General features: G+C 37.7%; 1 protein-coding gene across 4 annotated transcripts in view; it reads left to right on the plus strand.

The window, feature by feature from the left end:
• The window catches only part of LOC106050430 (centrosome and spindle pole associated protein 1-like), a 100,725-nt gene extending 85,014 nt beyond the window's left edge, over nucleotides 1–15,711 (plus strand). For all 4 annotated transcript variants that reach the window (XM_056031055.1, XM_056031057.1, XM_056031054.1 and 1 more), the window contains 6 exons: nucleotides 485–558; nucleotides 3,338–3,466; nucleotides 4,689–4,777; nucleotides 7,168–7,273; nucleotides 9,031–9,091; nucleotides 15,070–15,711. In XM_056031055.1, the coding sequence (XP_055887030.1) occupies nucleotides 485–558; nucleotides 3,338–3,466; nucleotides 4,689–4,777; nucleotides 7,168–7,273; nucleotides 9,031–9,091; nucleotides 15,070–15,136 (526 nt within the window). In that variant the 3' untranslated portion in view covers nucleotides 15,137–15,711. The remainder of the gene's footprint in view (nucleotides 1–484; nucleotides 559–3,337; nucleotides 3,467–4,688; nucleotides 4,778–7,167; nucleotides 7,274–9,030; nucleotides 9,092–15,069) is intronic.
• Nucleotides 15,712–18,002: the final 2,291 nt, after the last annotated feature.

The following is an 18,002-nucleotide window of genomic DNA, read 5'->3' on the forward strand; positions in this document are numbered from 1 at the left end:
GGATGGGGGGAGGGGGGAAGACCGAGACCATTCGTTTCTGAAAATATTTTTTATTTAGATTATGTTATTGTATTTAAAGATTATGGTTTCGGTGCAACAAACTTTAGCTGGTACCTGGCACACTTTTGGGAAGTAAAGGCGGTGGGCCGTTGTGCTGGTCACTTTAAAGTCTCGATAATCGTCGGCCACAGAGGTGTAGCTAGGGTGGGGTGGAGGGGGAGGATTTGACCCCCCCCCCGATCCCTACTTGAGGGGTGCCCCCAATTAATTTTTTCTAAATTACAAATTAAATATTACGTAAAATGCAGAGACCTCAAAGAGGTCAAGCCCCCCCCCCTGGCCCCCAAACGATGGAAAATTCCTAGCTACGCCCCTGGTCAGTCATGAAAAAAAAACAACAGAGGATCATCTGATTTCTTAGATCGCATATAATGTAAGGAGTTGTCAATAAAGTAACAGAATCAATTTGATTTTGTCTTTTCAGACCGCCAACGCCATTGGATTCAGATCTGGCCAATCGAAGGATCTTGGAAGAGTTCAATCACCTGAAACATAAAGGTACAAAATGCGGTGCAGAGACGTAATACACACACACAAACACGACCAAACACACCCTAGAATCAGAGGCGTAGCTATGGTGGGGGGAGAGAGGGGGGGTGATTTGAAAATCCCCCTACCCCCTTTTGAGAGGGGCCCCCAAATGAGTGGTTTTTTTTCATTAAATATTACGCAAAATTCAGGGGCCCCAAAAGAGCTCAAGCCCCCCCCCCCCCCGGGCCCCCCAAATGATGGCAAAGTCCTAGCTACGCCACTGCCTAGAACGCAAATACATACATAAGCTCACGTACTTATAACCACATACACACACATGTATTAACAAATGCAAGCAGCACAAGCTAATGCAAACACACAAGTGACACACCCGAACACAAAAAGCATGATCAAACACATGTAGACACACACACACACATGAAAAACACTTGAAAGTAAGCACTAACACATTCCCGTCCTTGAACACATGAACATAAACACATTTTCTTGAACATAACGCTCACGCATTGTCACAAACTTACGTCCGGCCAATTCTGGCAGAGCTTGCGATGCGGCCCAGTGCTGGATTTATCTATAGGCAACAAAAGCTATAGTTTAGGGCCCCCCACTTGTTTGGGGCCCTCCAAAAGTGGTTCTATCAATGATTCTGAAGAGAGTGCTAAGGATTACCAGAGCTCCGTATACAAAAAATACCTAAGGGCCTTATCAAGTCTATATCTGGTTCTGTTGACGCCGCTGATCCCAAAGTGTATCGGCCCTTGCCGTTCTTTCGGATACATCAGCTTCGTAGATAGGGGGGGGGGGGGAGAAAGAAGAACTGTTTAGTGGATGACATCGTTCCAACAATAGCTAATGCCCAGGCATTCAACAATAGCTAATGCCCAGGCATTCAACTATGAGATTATCCATAGTCGTCTTAGCAACCAATAGAAACTGAAAGGTCGATAATGACATCGACCTGCGCATCGCCAAAGCAGGTGCATCCTATGGCAGACTGTCTAAAAACGTCTGGAACAGACGAGGTATCACACAAACACAAAGCTAGGGATCTATCGAGCTGTCGTTCTCCCTACATTGCTCTGTGCCTCAGAAACGTGGACAGTGTAAAGAAAACATGTAATAAACTGAATCACTTCCACATGACATTTCTAAGAAAAATACTGAATATCAAATGGTAAGGAAAAAAAACAGATACTGAAGTCATTCGAAAATCGGGTCTGCAAAGTATCCATACAATCCTGATGCAGTTCCAGATGAGATGGGTAGGACACATCTGCAGAATGGAAGACCACCGCATCCCTAAACGACTCCTGTATAACCAATACACCAGCCACATGAGGAGGCACAAAACACCAGCGCAAAGCCTTCAGCCCCCCTGGATGACAAAAGTGGTCTTCATCGAACCACGATGAACGAACTATATATATAAACCTATTTATCATTCAGATACAAACCTAGACACTAAAATAAATCATACTATTGACAACTCTCAAATAGTCCAGCCAGTCAGTCAGTTCTAAATGGTCCTCTTTACAGGTCACTAAGGTCAGTCAGTACACACGCTCCTTCAAGTCTGTCGTCAATTCTATTAGAGTGGACACTTGTTAATTAACCTAAGGCATCTTCTCAGAATGTTTCAAGAATTAATCTCTTTGAGAGTCATTTTCATCCTTAACTATAGGCCTTTACCATGTAATGTATCTTGTAAGGCTTAAAACAGAAACACTAATTGACAAGGATCGATGCATTATAAGCCGTTAATGTCACGTGTCCACACATCGGTCCGCCTCGTTTATTTCTCAAAAACTAAAAAAAAATAAAAAAAATATTGAAAATTTGATTTTATTGTCGCCTCTATCTGTGTCGTAATATGTTCAAGGCCGACTTTTGCGTTGAAGCTGGGTGGTTGGGTTGGATGAATTAATGAAAAAAAAGTGAGTCTCAGAGTTAATTAAGAGCAGTAAAGCGCTTGTCTTCCGAACTGGGGTCCCGGGTTCGAATCCTGATAAAGATTGGGATTTTTAATTTCGGGATCCTTTGGGCGCCTCTGAGTCCATTTAGCTAAAATGGGTACTTGGCATTAGTTGGGAAAAAGTAAATGCGGTTGGTCGTTGTGCTGTCTACATGACACCCTCATTAACGGTGGGACACAGAAACAGATGACCTTTACATCATCTGCCCTATAGACCACAAGGTCTGAGAGAGGAATTCAAGAAAGGAGAAGTCTTGCATTTTAATCAATGAAAAACTGGTAAGCCCTTGATTTTCCAGGCTGATTCAGGCAACCCGTTCCATGCACAAATGACAGAAGGAATAAAGAGAACTTATGCTGTTATACCAAACGTATAGAATAAGAAATGTGCCTTGTATGTTTTTGTCTTTTAAGGCATTTTATATTGGTTTGATTTCGTAGTTGTAAATTAGGGTTCAGTGTAAATTTTTAATTCTTTTGTCCTGAAACATCTCTAATCAAATGTGAATATGTGTTTATTATAAATCTCACGACGTTTTTTGCCTGTTCCAGTTTCTTAATGTTTTGTGTTGAGGGGTTCCAAACAGAGAATGCGTAAACTAATATTTGCCTAACAAAGTTTAAATAGCATCGTAGTTTTATGTTTTGTTTCATTTGTAAAATTATCTTTTATAAACCCTAATACTTTGATTTCTCGAATGTTTCATCAATATAATGTTTTCCTGCCAACTTTTCAAACTAACTCATACAAATATAGTTTGGGTAGGGTGTATTTATTAAAACAATGGGGTTTTTTTGTGTGTGACCTTCCAGAAGTAGAGAACAGAAAAACCTTTCGAAGAATGTATCCAGAACTTCCAGAAACCAACAGCAAGCTTGAAGCTCAACAGAGGGCGCTGTTGAGAGAACAGGAAGCAGCACTCAGAAATATAGATAAAACAGGTAATTACTTCCCTTTTTTAATTTTTTACGATGTTTGTTTTTAATTATGAAATATTATTTAAAAAAGGATAAAAAAAGAATTTAGAAAATGATCTCATGGTTGTGGAAGAGGAGACTAAGTCATAGCTTGTCTTCGTATCTGATACATTTGAATTTCTGCTCTTGCTTCTGATCGTGTGATTTACTTAAGGAGATTCTAAAGCCCTGGACAGGGATAACTTAGTGAGTAGAAGAATAGAGAGAACTAAGATACCATTGTTTGCATCCCCTGTCCGTAGTTTAGCATTATGGTTATCCATTCCTTATTGTGATGTCTGTATTAGTTGAAAAAATTTGGTTGACAAAAAACTAAAAAGTTTTAAGATAGAAAGAATTTTACATCCGTTTGTTGTTGTTGTTGTTAGATTGATTGATATGTAATCGAGTTCTGGACAATACTGGTCCCCACGATGTTACCCGCGATTCAACCAATGTAATGAAAGTTGTCTGAGACCATATGTTCAGCAGAGAATTGTCCCCCCCCCCCCAAAAAAAAAAAAAAACCCGCAACGGCGGCCCTTCAATGATTTGTGGTGGTCACAAAGTAGGAATATAAAAAATAGATTCTTAGTTGACTGTCCACACCAATTCGCTGAGAGAAATCTCAGTGGTCTAGTCTAAGGGATAATGGGGAGTCAGAGTGCAATGATTTAGAGCATTATATATAAGCTCTTTCCTTCAATTATATATTTATATTGTTGTAAATCTACTACAGGCAACTCAACGAATATTTTATGTAAATAAGTACGTGTGTTTATTTACCAGGACAAACACATAACATTTACATTCAAAGAGTCTTGTTCCTAATTCTACTAGTCCTTTCTCCACCATACCTGAGTACGGACCAACGACAGCCTTCCCTGCTTCGCTCCAGGTCCCTATCACAGTCTTCAGGAAGCACAAAGACGGCTCCTTAGTTTCCAAACAATGCAGACTCTTCCTAATCACGTGATAAACAGTTTTTTTCTCTGTCCCAGCATCTTCCTGTTCTTGTTTAATAGTGCGTACCTAATCGTCACAAGCACTGGTGCACGGCAGGGTTATAACAATGTGTATCTATACTCCTGCGTCATCAAATCGGTAGAATCTCACAACAATCACGTTTTTTTGTGTATAATTAATTATTATCTATTTTGACCCATTAACTGTTGTTTAACAAACTTTTACTCACCGCATATTTCAGTGACCTACGCCCCTCCAAAGACAGTGGCAGTAGAGAGTTACAGACGACCTGGATGGATGGACAAGACGCCGACACCTTTCCCCCACAGGGTGAGGCAGAATATTCTGTTTTCTAGATAATACAAAGCTAATATTTCAAAATGATTATTTCTTATTGTTTTTCTTATTCTTCAATAGATTCTCTATAGGGCAACTTTCATGTTTGTAGCTTGTTCAGAGCACTATGGTCAGCTATTTTAGTTTACATAAATGATTTACCAAACTTGGAAAAAAAAAAGATAAATACTAAAATACTAACTATAACAAAGCCTCGTAAAAGATTTCCCATATCTTTTGTATGACATAAGCTTCCCGTCATTCTAATATCAATCCCATTATTATTTCATGTTGTTGTTTTTTTCTATGTTATTTCTAAAGCATTATCTATGCTGATGTAAGTGATGTTTTTGCTTATATTTCTGTTTTCAAAATATTGTAGTATGCTATAAATGTCCCCTTTAAAAAAAATACTGGCTAACTGTCTAGACCAGGGGTCCTCAACATGTGGGTCGCGACCCTTTTGGGGGTCGAATGACGATTTGCCAGGGGTCGCCGCAGACCATCGAAAACATGGATTGTTTTTGTCTTTTCTTCTATTGGTGTGTGTGTGTGTGTGTGTGAGGGGGGGTTCGCGGCAGAGTGGAATTAAAAAGAAAGGGGTCGCCGAGCATAAAAGGTTGAGAACCGCTGGTCTAGACAAACCGGTTAGTCATGTTTGAAGGAGACGAACTAATAGCTTCATTTTGAGTCACTGGCCAGTTTTTATGTGACAAATGTTTGTTAATTTATAACAACCGTGACATATTTATTCAAATACAGACTAACTGTATCATGATACACAAATATTTAGATATAATTTATGGGCTACCATGCGTTGTAGGTAGACCGCTAACACAGTAGTCTGTATAGTAGAGTTCTCAATTGTAACTGAAGTATTTAACCAAAGAATGAGAAGTGACATTTCTTACGTTGTAAGAATGACCCAGCGGTGACCTACATATTTTGCACATCTGACGTAACAAATGTAATTAATGATTTAAATCTGTTACATTTCTTTTACTTTATCAGTATGCTATTTGTTAGAAATGTGACATTTGCAAAACTAAAGGCGATAACCGGCCCGCTCTGCGAAGTGAAGCCGCCCTGGTTCCCATTGGATTTGAAATCTTTTTTGCAGTGATGAAGCCAGAGCCATGCATGTCTGGAACTAATGTCTCTCCAGACCGAAAAGGATAGGCCACATTTATGTAGTTAGCGTTTTAAAATTACCCCCACCAAAAAAAAATACAAGCGAAATATAAAAAATACTTGTATATTTTAAAAAACTCCACAATTACAGCCTTATATGTATCAATGTTCTAGGATTTATTTCCTTTTTCAATATCAAACTAATTAAATTAACTAATTGGTTAATTATTTTTTGGAACAATAATGAATTATGCAAAGTTTCAGCCTGATCCGAGAGCGGGAAGCTTGAGAAATGGCATGTTCCAACTTTGTAGCAGACAGATAGAGACAAAGTGAGCTGACATAAGCTTTATACATAAATAAATACATCTTTGTTTCAGAACTTTTTGCTAACACGTGATCCAAAGGCCTTTTTTTTTCACTTTCACTTGCGACGGAACCATTTTGTTACACTGGCGTCCTTAGTAATTGGCTGTGGTGTCTGTTTGAACTATATTTGTCATGCGCAGTGAGACAGTACAGAGCCACCACTTACACTACAATAAGACCCAATGTGTTTACGTCACGGCTGTGACGTGTATAATTGGCAATGAGGGATCTTGCTGGATGTCTTTATTTGTGACAGACGGAGTGAGACGCACTATTTATTGGCTTTGAGCAGGGGTTCTCAGCATGTGGGTCGCGACCCCCTTGGGGGTCGATTGACGATTTGCCAGGGGTCGCCAGAGACCATCGAAAAAATGAATAGTTTTGTATATTTTTTTATTGCTGTGTGTCTGAGCCGGGGGGGGGGGGGGGTCGCGACAGATTATGGGATTGTAAAGAGGGGTCACCGAGCTTAAAAGGTTGACAACCGCTGGCTTAGAGTGACAGGGGTTCTCAACCTGTGGAACGCGACCCCCCTAGGGGGGGGGTCGATTGACCATTTGCCAGGGGTCGCCCAAGACCCTCGAAAATATAGATTGTTATTGTCTACTCTTCTATTGCTGTATGTGTGTGTAGGGAGGGGGGGGGGGTCGCGGCAGAGTGGGGGATTGTAAAAAGGGGTCGCCGAACTTAAAAGGTTGAGAACCGCTGGCTTAGACAATTGATCTGGCTGTGTGTCGCCGTGAGTGGATGTCAGCAAATTTCTGCTAGTTGGTTCTTGGGTGCCTATTTGTCTCTTGCTCTTTCAGTTCTTCGTCTTTAAGAACAATGCATTATCTAGCTATTAAGTTATTTTGTTGTTTTTTTTCTATTCGCCTCTATTCCAGTTAAGACATCGAGACAGACTCTACACAACGACCAGTCTAGATGGCGACCTGGACAGAATCTACAGCAGGGCTGAGCGACGCGAGTGGGCCATAGACTCTTTACACTGTAAGATTTTTTCATGAACATTTTCTTTTTTTTTTTAACGAGCAGACGTTGGTCTGTTTATATTGAGAACAAAGCCTTGTCAGCAGCCAGTGCTTGTCGGTCTTACTCTACTTGCACTGACTGAAAACAAAATTTGTTAACAAATTAAAGAAACTTTGCAAAGCAGAATGACAACCAATTTTTTAAAAACTTAAAGAAAATATGGCAAGAATTTTAACAACCTACACGTCCATCTTGTATGCGATAATGAAAACATGGACAGAGTGATGTAATATGAAATAAAAATCTGTGTTATGCATCAACTTTAAGAAAATTGAATATATCCGTTAAATAAAGAAAACTAAACGTTATTATAAAAGAGCTGAAGCTAATATTCTAAAAAAAAAAATTGCATTAGCATTCTCAGCCCCAAGAGAGAAACGCATATTGCTAAATTTAAAGCAAGTCGAAACCCTAGGTGATATAGATACATACAGAAAAAGGGGGGTACCAAACGATATTGACAAACATTAATAATAATACATCACGTCCGCATCACAGCGGATAACAAATGACAATTCTCTGATGTGCACTTGTCCCAGGTACAGGACTACTACTGCCTGGTCGTGCGGCTTGCGCGCTGGACTGTCGTTCTGATTTATCGACGGTCGAGGGTTCAAACCCTACCCGCTCCCATCCCCTGTCGTCCTGCTGGAGGTTTGGACTAGGAAGTAAACTATCTTCAACTCTGAAGGAACATCCGAAACAATGTAAAACATTTTAAGTGAATTTAGACATTCTCACTTCCTGTTTCCATTCAGAGGTTTTTCTCGTGCTTTCACCGTCTTGACCCAAAGTGAACAAATAACACTCAATGTCAAACGAGACTGTGACAAATGGGCGTCTGCCACGTAAGAAATAGGTAAAATAATCACCACACTTTTACTGGTAATAGTACACACGTACAGACACTAGAAGGAAGAAATGTACTGTTTTAGTCAGGTAGATTTCATTAGCTTTAGTCCCTTTTAACCAGGAGAGAAGGAAGCCCACTATCAGATCCTAGAACCTATGCCAACCGAAACCTTTCTAGACGTGTGCTTTCAGGTGAGTTCAGTTATTAAGTCAAAAAAGACATTTGTAAAAATTTGATCGTAACTCAGATGTAGAATTTATTTTTAGCCCACGCAATTAGAAGATTAGCTTCATCTTCTAGTTGGCTAGATGTGCATTTCCCCAGCCCACAACCAAGTGATCTTTAAAACACGTATCAAGTTCAAATGTAATTTTAAGTTTTATTTATGCTTCATTATGGCATGAATAATAATTATAATAATAATAATAATGAAATTAACGCTTTTCAGAGTCCCATTTCATAAACACGCAAATGTTACTAAAGGTCGTGGTACCAACCCATTAGAGAAAAATGAGTACCCTAACGTAGGTAAAGATACATCTTTCAACCTTTGTGCCGACGTTTTGGCGGGCCGGATGGAACCACTTTACGGGCCGGATCTGGCCTGCGGGCCGTATTTTGGGCATCACTGTTTTAAATCTATGCCCATAAACTTGTTTTATTTAAAAATACATACTCCAATCCCTTATTTAGAATTACCCATATATAAACTTTTATAATTCTGCTTTAATGGCAGCAATACGGATTTCTTAACCAGAAAAAAAAAAAGGTTTCTCCTCCCCTGCACAGGGCCATTATTTTTATTTAAAAGATATTCAGTTTTAAATATGATTTTTTTAAAAAATTTCTTTATTTATTGCAGACAATACTGATGCGGACAAAGTTCTGGATGAGTACTCAAGACTTAGACTTGGTGGCTATAGGTAATGCAACTATTTTACTATAAAAATACTTTCACTAAATACTTAGAATAAAATGCTTGAGAAATCAACCTTTGTTATTGAAAGAACTTACTTAGAGTTTCCCATTATCAGAGTAAACTTTATTTGGATAGAATCAACTTTTTAAAAATAGATACCAAAGTTAATTTGTATATGAATTCAAACTTTCAGCAGTAAGCTCAAAGAGTATGGACAGGACAAAGATTTATCTAAATCAGAATATTTCTGCTTTATATCAATAATTTACGTTATTCACGGTCATTTCTATTTCGTTTCAAATAGGGATTTTTTTTTTTAGTTTGTTTGCCAGTTCTGCAGAATTCTCAAAGAGATCAACGGTCAGGTGATTTATTCAGACCCCGCCCACAGGACGCGCCCACGTTCACTAGCTATCTTAACACAGCTGACACAAACATGAAAGCACTAGGCTTTACAAGATTTCCCGACTAGAAACTATGAGTCCAATGGGTTATTTCAGAAGAAAAACGAGCCCCGAGTGGAATTGACAAACAGAATCGAGTTCATTCTACAACTCAAAATTATGCGACTTGTCTCTGCGTCTTCTAACCCTAGTCTACAACCTTCTTCCTCTACGGAATCCTGTCTACAACTGACGCCTTGCCAGGCTAAAACAAATTCCCGGCAAACCACGCTCCCAATGACGTCATAGCACTTCCGTTATAGAACCTTCTAGAATAAAGGTGGAGCCAGATGCTAAGGTTACTGCCGGTTAAAGTTAAAATTAGGTGCAGCTACTCTGCTAACTCTGCTTCATGGCACGTACTAAGCATAAAGCTATAGTAGATGATAAAGTGTAGCTAAGGATCTTATCTTATAAAATACAGACGTTACGTCGAAAAAAAGAAGATGATTACGTCCTACGCGCATCCCTAGGTCAATGTGGTCAAGCATGCCAATCAATGAATGAAACTGTGCCAAGTCATTGGTTTTCCTGTCTGACTCATGGCAACCCATTTCATGCTCTAATAGTGCTAGGGAAAAAATACTATTTGTACAAATTGGTCATGGCATATGGATTATAAGAGACTCTTAAGAAAAAAGAAAATGAAAAAAAAAGTTTGAGAAAATCAAACAAAGAAAAAACAAAAACAAAACAAAAAAACTAAAGAATGAAAACTAATGTCAAGGATGCTATATTTTGTTCAGAGATTACTTTCATTAACTCTCTAATCAACATTTTAAGATTTTCAATATTAATGTGACTTCATGTTGGACGATAGAGAGATACGAAATTTGAATCCAGTAGCAAATATAATTTTTTAAAAATACTTTTTACAAAGCTTATATCAACTCACTCTGTCTGTCTGTCTGTCTGTCCGTCTGTCTGTCTGGTAAAATGTGTGTACACGTTATTTCTTCCACGTCCGTTTTTGGATCAAGTTGAAACTTCGCGCAATTTATTCACTGGCGTAGACAAGACATGAATCCATGGGAACGGGTAACTGACATACTTTGAGGAAGTTAAGGCGATTGGTCGTTGTGCTGGCCGCATAACAGCATCGCTAATTGTCGGCCCTTTAAATAGAAGAACTTTCCCAAAGATTGGTGTAATGCACAAATTGTAAGACAAATTTCCATACGGACAATAAAGATTATTATTATTATGTTAGAAATGAACGAGTAGTCATTCTCTGGCGCTGCCAAGGTCGAGTTTCGCTAAAGAGAAACAAAATTCTTCGTAGTCTCTTTAACAGTTTCCACTGAGGAATTTTCTGGTGATGTGGCAGGTCTGCAGCAGTACCGCCCTCTGACAGGCAACGAAGATGTTCCTAGGAATGTTAAGGGCCTTGAAGGTGTCTGTGAGGTCAGTTGTTATTATCCCCTAGGTTGATATAACAATGGGGTATATTGTTATTTTGGACAATTTCCATAGACGCTTAATCTCCAAGCCTAGGTTCCCATATTTTCTTTGTTTTTCTATCTCAGTTTTTCTTAAATTATGAGACAGTGGTACGGCGATATCGATAATGGTAGAGGTTTTTTCTTTTTTATCGATAAACAGCAGATTTATTTATAATTATTATTATTATTATTATTAAGGTCTGAATTTAGAATATTATTTTTTTAAACTTTATGCAAAGATAAATTAGGAAACTGATTCCAAAAAGCTAAATAAAAATAAAAAGTTTTGTTTAAAAAAATATCATAATTACTCAAAAAAAAAAAATTAAACTTTCTGTAACATATTTTTTTCAGCTAATGTCTGAATACCTCTCTGTTGTCTAGGGTTCCTAAATAAATGACGTTTCTCTTTTTTTTCTTTTAGTTTGTTGGCTGCAGCTAATTTAGAATAGTTTTTGTTTCAAGTCGGTTATGAAACATAAAATCGCCTCGAGACACAAATATACTAGCCTATTTCTTTGCATCTCACTGAATAGTGCTTCAGAACTCAATAATTTTTTGGCTTCTCTCTCGTTTCTTTTATTATCTCCGATTTCAGTTTTATAGTGCAGTTTTTTTATGTGCATTTGTGCTATGGAATTATGTATTAACCAATCAGCTTTGAGGTCTTACATCTTACAATGTGACACTCTTTGAAGAACTTATATGCGTGCTAGGCCTTGATGTTTATTTTTAAAGCTTTAATACAGGTTTAAACTTCTCTGATGTTATATAGATTTTCTTTTTTTTTTTCTTTCACGCGGAGTTTCATTTCAGAAGCAAGCAGTGGCGTATCTAGAGTGGGGGAATAGTGGGTCCATATTTGAAAATCCCCCCCCCCATGCACCCACTTGAGGGGGGCTTCTAAATGATTGTCGAATTATTTTTAAATTGAATATTAAGCCAATGCCATTGTATATTTCAATTCAAGTTGTTGTGTAAATTAGTGACCATGTTACATGTATTCCACACATTAGAATTATATATTTATTAAGTACATTCTCTCATGTCATAATTTTTCAAATCTTCTTCTTCTTCTTCTAGCCAGCTTTATTGCTGCTGAGCTGTGAGCTCTTTTGCAGACTGTGCCAAGGAAAAAAAGTGTGCTGTTTTCTTCAGTTGTTCAGCACTGCCGTACAGGGTGTTGGTTATGTTGGGCTGTAGTGGAAGTAGGGTCTGCCTATGGTGGATTAGGGAGGGGCATTCAAAGAGGATATGGTTTACGGTTTCAAAGGGGTGGGCGCAATGTCAATCTCAAAATTAATCTGATCTGTAGTTCTAGACAATGTAAAAAAACAATCCGTGTTATAACTAGATCTACACGCTTGGCTAACCACGGCAGTGTGTATTTTCTCTAACCTGACCACTCAAATCAACACTATTGCTTGTTTGTCTTGTCATGGTCGACTGCACGTAGCCTAGACTAGCCTTACACTGACCAATTTGTTACAATCTGCCAGACACAAGATCTTTTTACTTTTGGGACAGGGAGGGTGTAGATGAAAATGTTACTTTTTTTACTATATATCTACCTATATATCTACCTATATATCTACCTATATATCTACTTATATATCTACCTATATATCTACATATATATCTACCTATCTATCTAGGTGAAAACGAAATCTCAAAGAACCCCGTTTTTTTAGAAGTCAGGAATGTACTGTCTAATTTATTAAATATAAATTATTCTTACCATTTAAATTTAAAAAATTGGTAAAACGTTTAGTATTACAACCATTTACACAGAATTTCAATATGTCTATAACTCAAATTTAGAAAAACCATCCGTTTTCCATTCATGGAAGTCATGGAAAACTCCTGAAATTAATAAAATTTTCTGAAAAATGGAAAAAAATTGTCATTTTGGGGTGCCAATCCTACAACGGCATCATCAGCTTTCCTTTAATAAAAATTTATTGCAATGTATTTTCTAATACAAAATCTTGATTTTGATATTATGTTTATCCCCGCCCAGACTAGGCCCCGCGCATTCCGTCTCGCATAGGGCCCCGCAATAGTTAGGACCGGCCCTGCGCCTAAGCTCCAACTTATTGCGTCAGGGGATGGAAGCGGTCGGGGATCGAGCTCCTAAGCATCGTGACGACAGTCCAGAGCGCACACGACACAGACCAGTGTAGATGACTTTAAAAAAAAATAAATCTTTGTTGAGCTGTTTATCAATGAGGTCTCTGTGACCTAAAATGTAATACTGTGCTTCTGTGACTTTTCTTTCACTTGACGTTTGGTCTGAAAACACACAGGTCTTTGTGAATGGGGGTATTAGTAACTGTCCATTCACTAGGCAGACAAGGAAATCTATTTATTAGGAAAAAAATTTCTGTAACTAAATAAAAAAAAAACAAAAAGGAGAGACTACTCTATATTCGTTCATCTAAGGGAAATAATTGTGATTAATGGATGTAATTTTTCTTTGAAATCCAAGCATATTAATTTCCCAATCTACAAGTAATGAGACTAATGACCAAGTTTTCCTTTTTAGTCTATTAACAAACAGAAGCCCCATTTCGCTTTTAGATGCCCCAGGTCTCTTGAAAAGTTAGAGAGAGAGAGTTAGACAGAGAAAAAATTTTAAAACCAAGTCATTATGGAAACACATTAACTAATTAGTAAAAAGAAAAGTAGGTATACTTGCCTTATCAATAAACTACTATTGTTAGGCACTCAGTTTATATTTTAATTAGGTAGAGACGCACCATAATAGAAGACGTATATTGAACGGGACTAGTGACGCTTTGACTTAGTTGGGTTGGAGGCTTCTTAGAGACAGAAAATCAGTTAGATATAGGATTCTCTAGCGTAAAGACGTGTTTTATTGACAGAGACTTAGACTGTGGCCTTTTCATGGATTAAATAACTGTTTGATTGTTCATCAGTGTTGAGGACTCATCTCTCTACATGATCAATGTTGTCCGTCTGTGTTGTCGGTTAACTACACTGGAATACACCCGAACAAGAAACTCATACATTTGCAGAGTAATCTGTCATAATCTGACAGGCCCCAACAGTTGGCTACAGATTGGCATTCATCTCACTATGTTCAGTACCGGCCTCTATTCGTTCATCACGCCCAGCTTTCTCAGTGCAGTCAAGGAAGTACCTTCATGGACATGGCGCGCACACACATACACACACACATACACACACATTTTCAAATTTTAGAATTAAAGGAGATATGAAACAACAAGAATAGAATGATAACCCACGTCATGGTCTAGTCCGGGCTGGGTTTTTTTCCCCACAGTTTTTGCTCACCTTTTAGGAAGAATTAAGAATTACTTTTAAATAAAAAAAGGGAAATAGAAAACTATAAAGTATAAACAAGAAAAACCTAAAAAATACTTTTAAAAAAACGTATACGATGTGTTATAGTATCAATTAGTTTGATTCAGTCATGCAATTAAATTTGTAATAGATCTAGACTATCAACAGTAAATCTGTGTTTTAAAATATATTTTTAGCAATTGTTGTTTGATTTATGCTTAGAACTTTCTCAATACGCTATGACCCTATCACTTGTCTGGACCAGTTGGGAATATGGGGGGAGGGGGAGGGATATCTGGATGGATTTTACTGTAATTAGTTTTTAAAAGGGAACGATCTGTATTCAAAGTCGTCGATCACATCTCCTCGGGCAGACATGCTAACCACTCTGCTAGCGATGTTCCTATAACTAAAGAAGGTTGTATAGCTATGTATTGTTCATTACCACTTAGAACGGTCAGAGTTTATATCAGCCTTGTAAAAAAAACATCTTTTATTGGGAAATGAACTGCACATTTACAGCCATAGACGCAATACAGTAAGATTTGCTTCCCCCTTTCTCTATCAAACTAATTAAGTGATTAATTGGTTAATTCCATTACCTGTTTCGAATAATTGTGAAATGGGAAGTGGGAGAAATAACGTGTACAAAATTTGTACCAGACAAACAGACGAAGCAAGTTAATATAAGATTTGTAATGAGATTACATTGTCTGGCCTCTAAAGTTTCATTCATGTATATAAATAAAAATGTATTTCTGTACTTTCAGACCGGCGTCAGCCGAGACACTGACCGACGACACGTGGATAAGACCAACCACTCGGGCAGCTGTCTGAGTCAGCGATGCGAACATTGGAAGGATGAAAGGATTGTGCGAGTCTGATGTTATAAAATGTGATATGTGAATAAGACTTTTTGAGACTCTAAGTTACACATTCGAAAATGCGACCAAACTCTACAGCTATGACTTTAGTATAATAAATAGGAGCACAGCGACATACATTTTAATAGTATATGTTTTTATTGTGATAAGGCCATAACAAATTTGATTTACACCGGCCATTCTCAAGTGATTATCATGGAAAAAACCATAACGCGAATGTCGAGAGTTAGATTCCCATACTGGCCACCAATTATGTAACACATCTTGATGCTTATGAATGTGCTGTATATTAATGTGTCTACTACATGCCAATACATATGTCTTCTCTTCTCGTGTGTTGCAGTAGTTCTGCTGACGCGGTTGTCGTGTGGAGCTTCTAACTCGTGTAGCACAACAGATAGAAAAGACTAAGTGACACACTTGTCAGCAGACGATATATATTTATTAATATAAAATAATACATAGGCGATCCAGTCACAATGGCGTAACGAATAACTGAATATAATATCATTAATATGTCACAAACCACATAGCATAGATACAAAATATGAATGAATTTCACAAGGACACTCTTTCTCTCCGTAATTAGTTACCACATTCTGGTGAAATCAACGCTGGTATCGTCAGTTCGGAGAGAAAGAGTTAATACAAATGTCCTGCTCTTATAAACAAAAGTATATGTCCTGCCTATCTGAGGACCAAGTAACAACTAACCACAGCATGGCCAGATGCAGATGCGGTCCTTTCCCCATGCGAATGGCACCTTATTTTGTGGGATTACAATTCACCTGATGTCAAAGGGATTCTCAAACAAAGCTGTGACACATACACTCTTGATATGAACGTAAAGAATCATTCAATTTTTATTGCAGTTCAAATCCTTATCAAGCTTAATGACATTATTGCTGAAGTTTTAAAGATTGAAATGATAATTTAGGAGACTTCGTGTCATCTTCTATAGTGGACATTTTAAGTACCTAAACCCTTTCGGCAAGGGGTGTCTGAAAATAAGCATAACTGAAATGTGGATTCGTATTTCGTAAGTACTTCACACCTTCGCCACTAATACCTTTCTACCCGACTTTCTCTTGCGTTAGCTTGTTGATGGGGGGATGGCGCGAACAGAAATTCTTTCATTTTGGAAAAAAAAAAAGGGGGGGGGGTTGGGCGTCATGGGAAAAAAATTGAGAAGAGCCCGGTGTAGACATTCATTCTTTCGTATCCTCGTCTTTGTATCTTTAAAAAAAAAAAAAAGAAAAACAATTTTCATTGAAGCACGATGACATTAAGGAGCTGCCACTTTATCCAATTTTTTTTACATCCTATAGTAGAATGTCGGGATGTTACATTCTGATGATGAGTCATAAGGCATGTGAGCCTGACTTTATCTGTTAAGTCAGTAGGTACACTTGTGAAGCCTGGACATTTTCTGTCTCATTTTGTATTTTCGAGGGGGCGCCCGATGGCTGACTGGTAAAGCGCTTGGCTTTCGAACCAAGCTGGGTCTGGGTTTGAATATCGGTGAAAACCAGGACTTTGACTTCTGATTTTTTTTTTTTACTTTCTTTAGTGCGCCTCTAAGTCCACCCAGCTCAATGGGTACCTGACATTAGTTAGTGAAAACTAAAAGCGGTTGGTCGTTATGCTGACCACATGACACCCTCGTTAATCGCTGTTCACAGAAACAGATGACCTTCACATCATCCGCCCTAGGTATCGCAAGGTGTGAAAGGGGAACTTTACTTAATTTTTTCGTTAGTTATCTGCAGGGTTGAGGTTAGTATCAAATAGGCCCGTGCATTTCTATACAATCCGGCTCATTAATTTGCAGGTGTATTGCATATAATAGGCCTCCAACCTGTCCTAAAAATCATAATGTTAAGTTTGATAAATGTACACATGCATACAGTGAGCTCTATATCTTTATACGAAATATAGGCCTTATATTTCTTTTTAATCGCTAAGTGAGATGTGACCTAGAATTAGGATAGGTCATAAGACCAGTGACCTCTGCTGTACTGGCAAGTTAGTCCAGTGGTACTTTGTGGTCCCAAATTATATTATCTAGGCTATTAATTATAACCTCCAGTACAGCAGAGGTCACTGGTCTTATGACCTATCCTAATTCTAGGTCACATGAGACTAGGCCCTAAAATGATAAGGCTACTAGTAGCACTGTCTACGGATGTAATCTATTACATAATTTCGGAAAATGTGTAAGATCAAATAAGTAGTGTTCTGTAGAGTCTGTAAAATATTATTTAAAAAAAAAACACAACGCTAATTGTATAAGAGAATATTATAAGACCTTTAACAATTTAATTAATGCCATTGTGGCATGGAGGCGGACTTTACGTGAACCTACAGTCCAATTCAGGTACTGGTCAATCAGGCATTTGCCCGATAGCTAGTCCGCCCCTGGTTATGTGCCAAATGTAACTACATGTATGTATTATGTATGATTGTTTTTTTTTCATGTTTAAATATGATGTAAATAAGAAAAATTACCTGGGAAGAATTATTTGTTTGAAATAAAAGAGTTTAATCTATGATTAAAATTATGTCATGTTTCAGGGTCATTTAGTCCTAAAAAATTATTTAAAAACTTTGATTATGAAGAACTCATTTTAACGAAACTAAAATCTGTGGGGAAAAAAATTCATGTTTATTTTGATTTTAGCTGTGTCTAAAATGGATCAAATTACCTGTTAGTATGTTTTCTAAAAAGAAAAATTTCTATATTAAAAAATAATTTATTTTATTTTTTTGCTGACATTCTGTGATATAAATAATAGATTAAAATGTAATTAATTTTCCTT

Source organism: Biomphalaria glabrata, chromosome 5 (assembly GCF_947242115.1).
Source record: "Biomphalaria glabrata chromosome 5, xgBioGlab47.1, whole genome shotgun sequence".
NCBI classification, from domain to species: domain Eukaryota; kingdom Metazoa; phylum Mollusca; class Gastropoda; family Planorbidae; genus Biomphalaria; species Biomphalaria glabrata.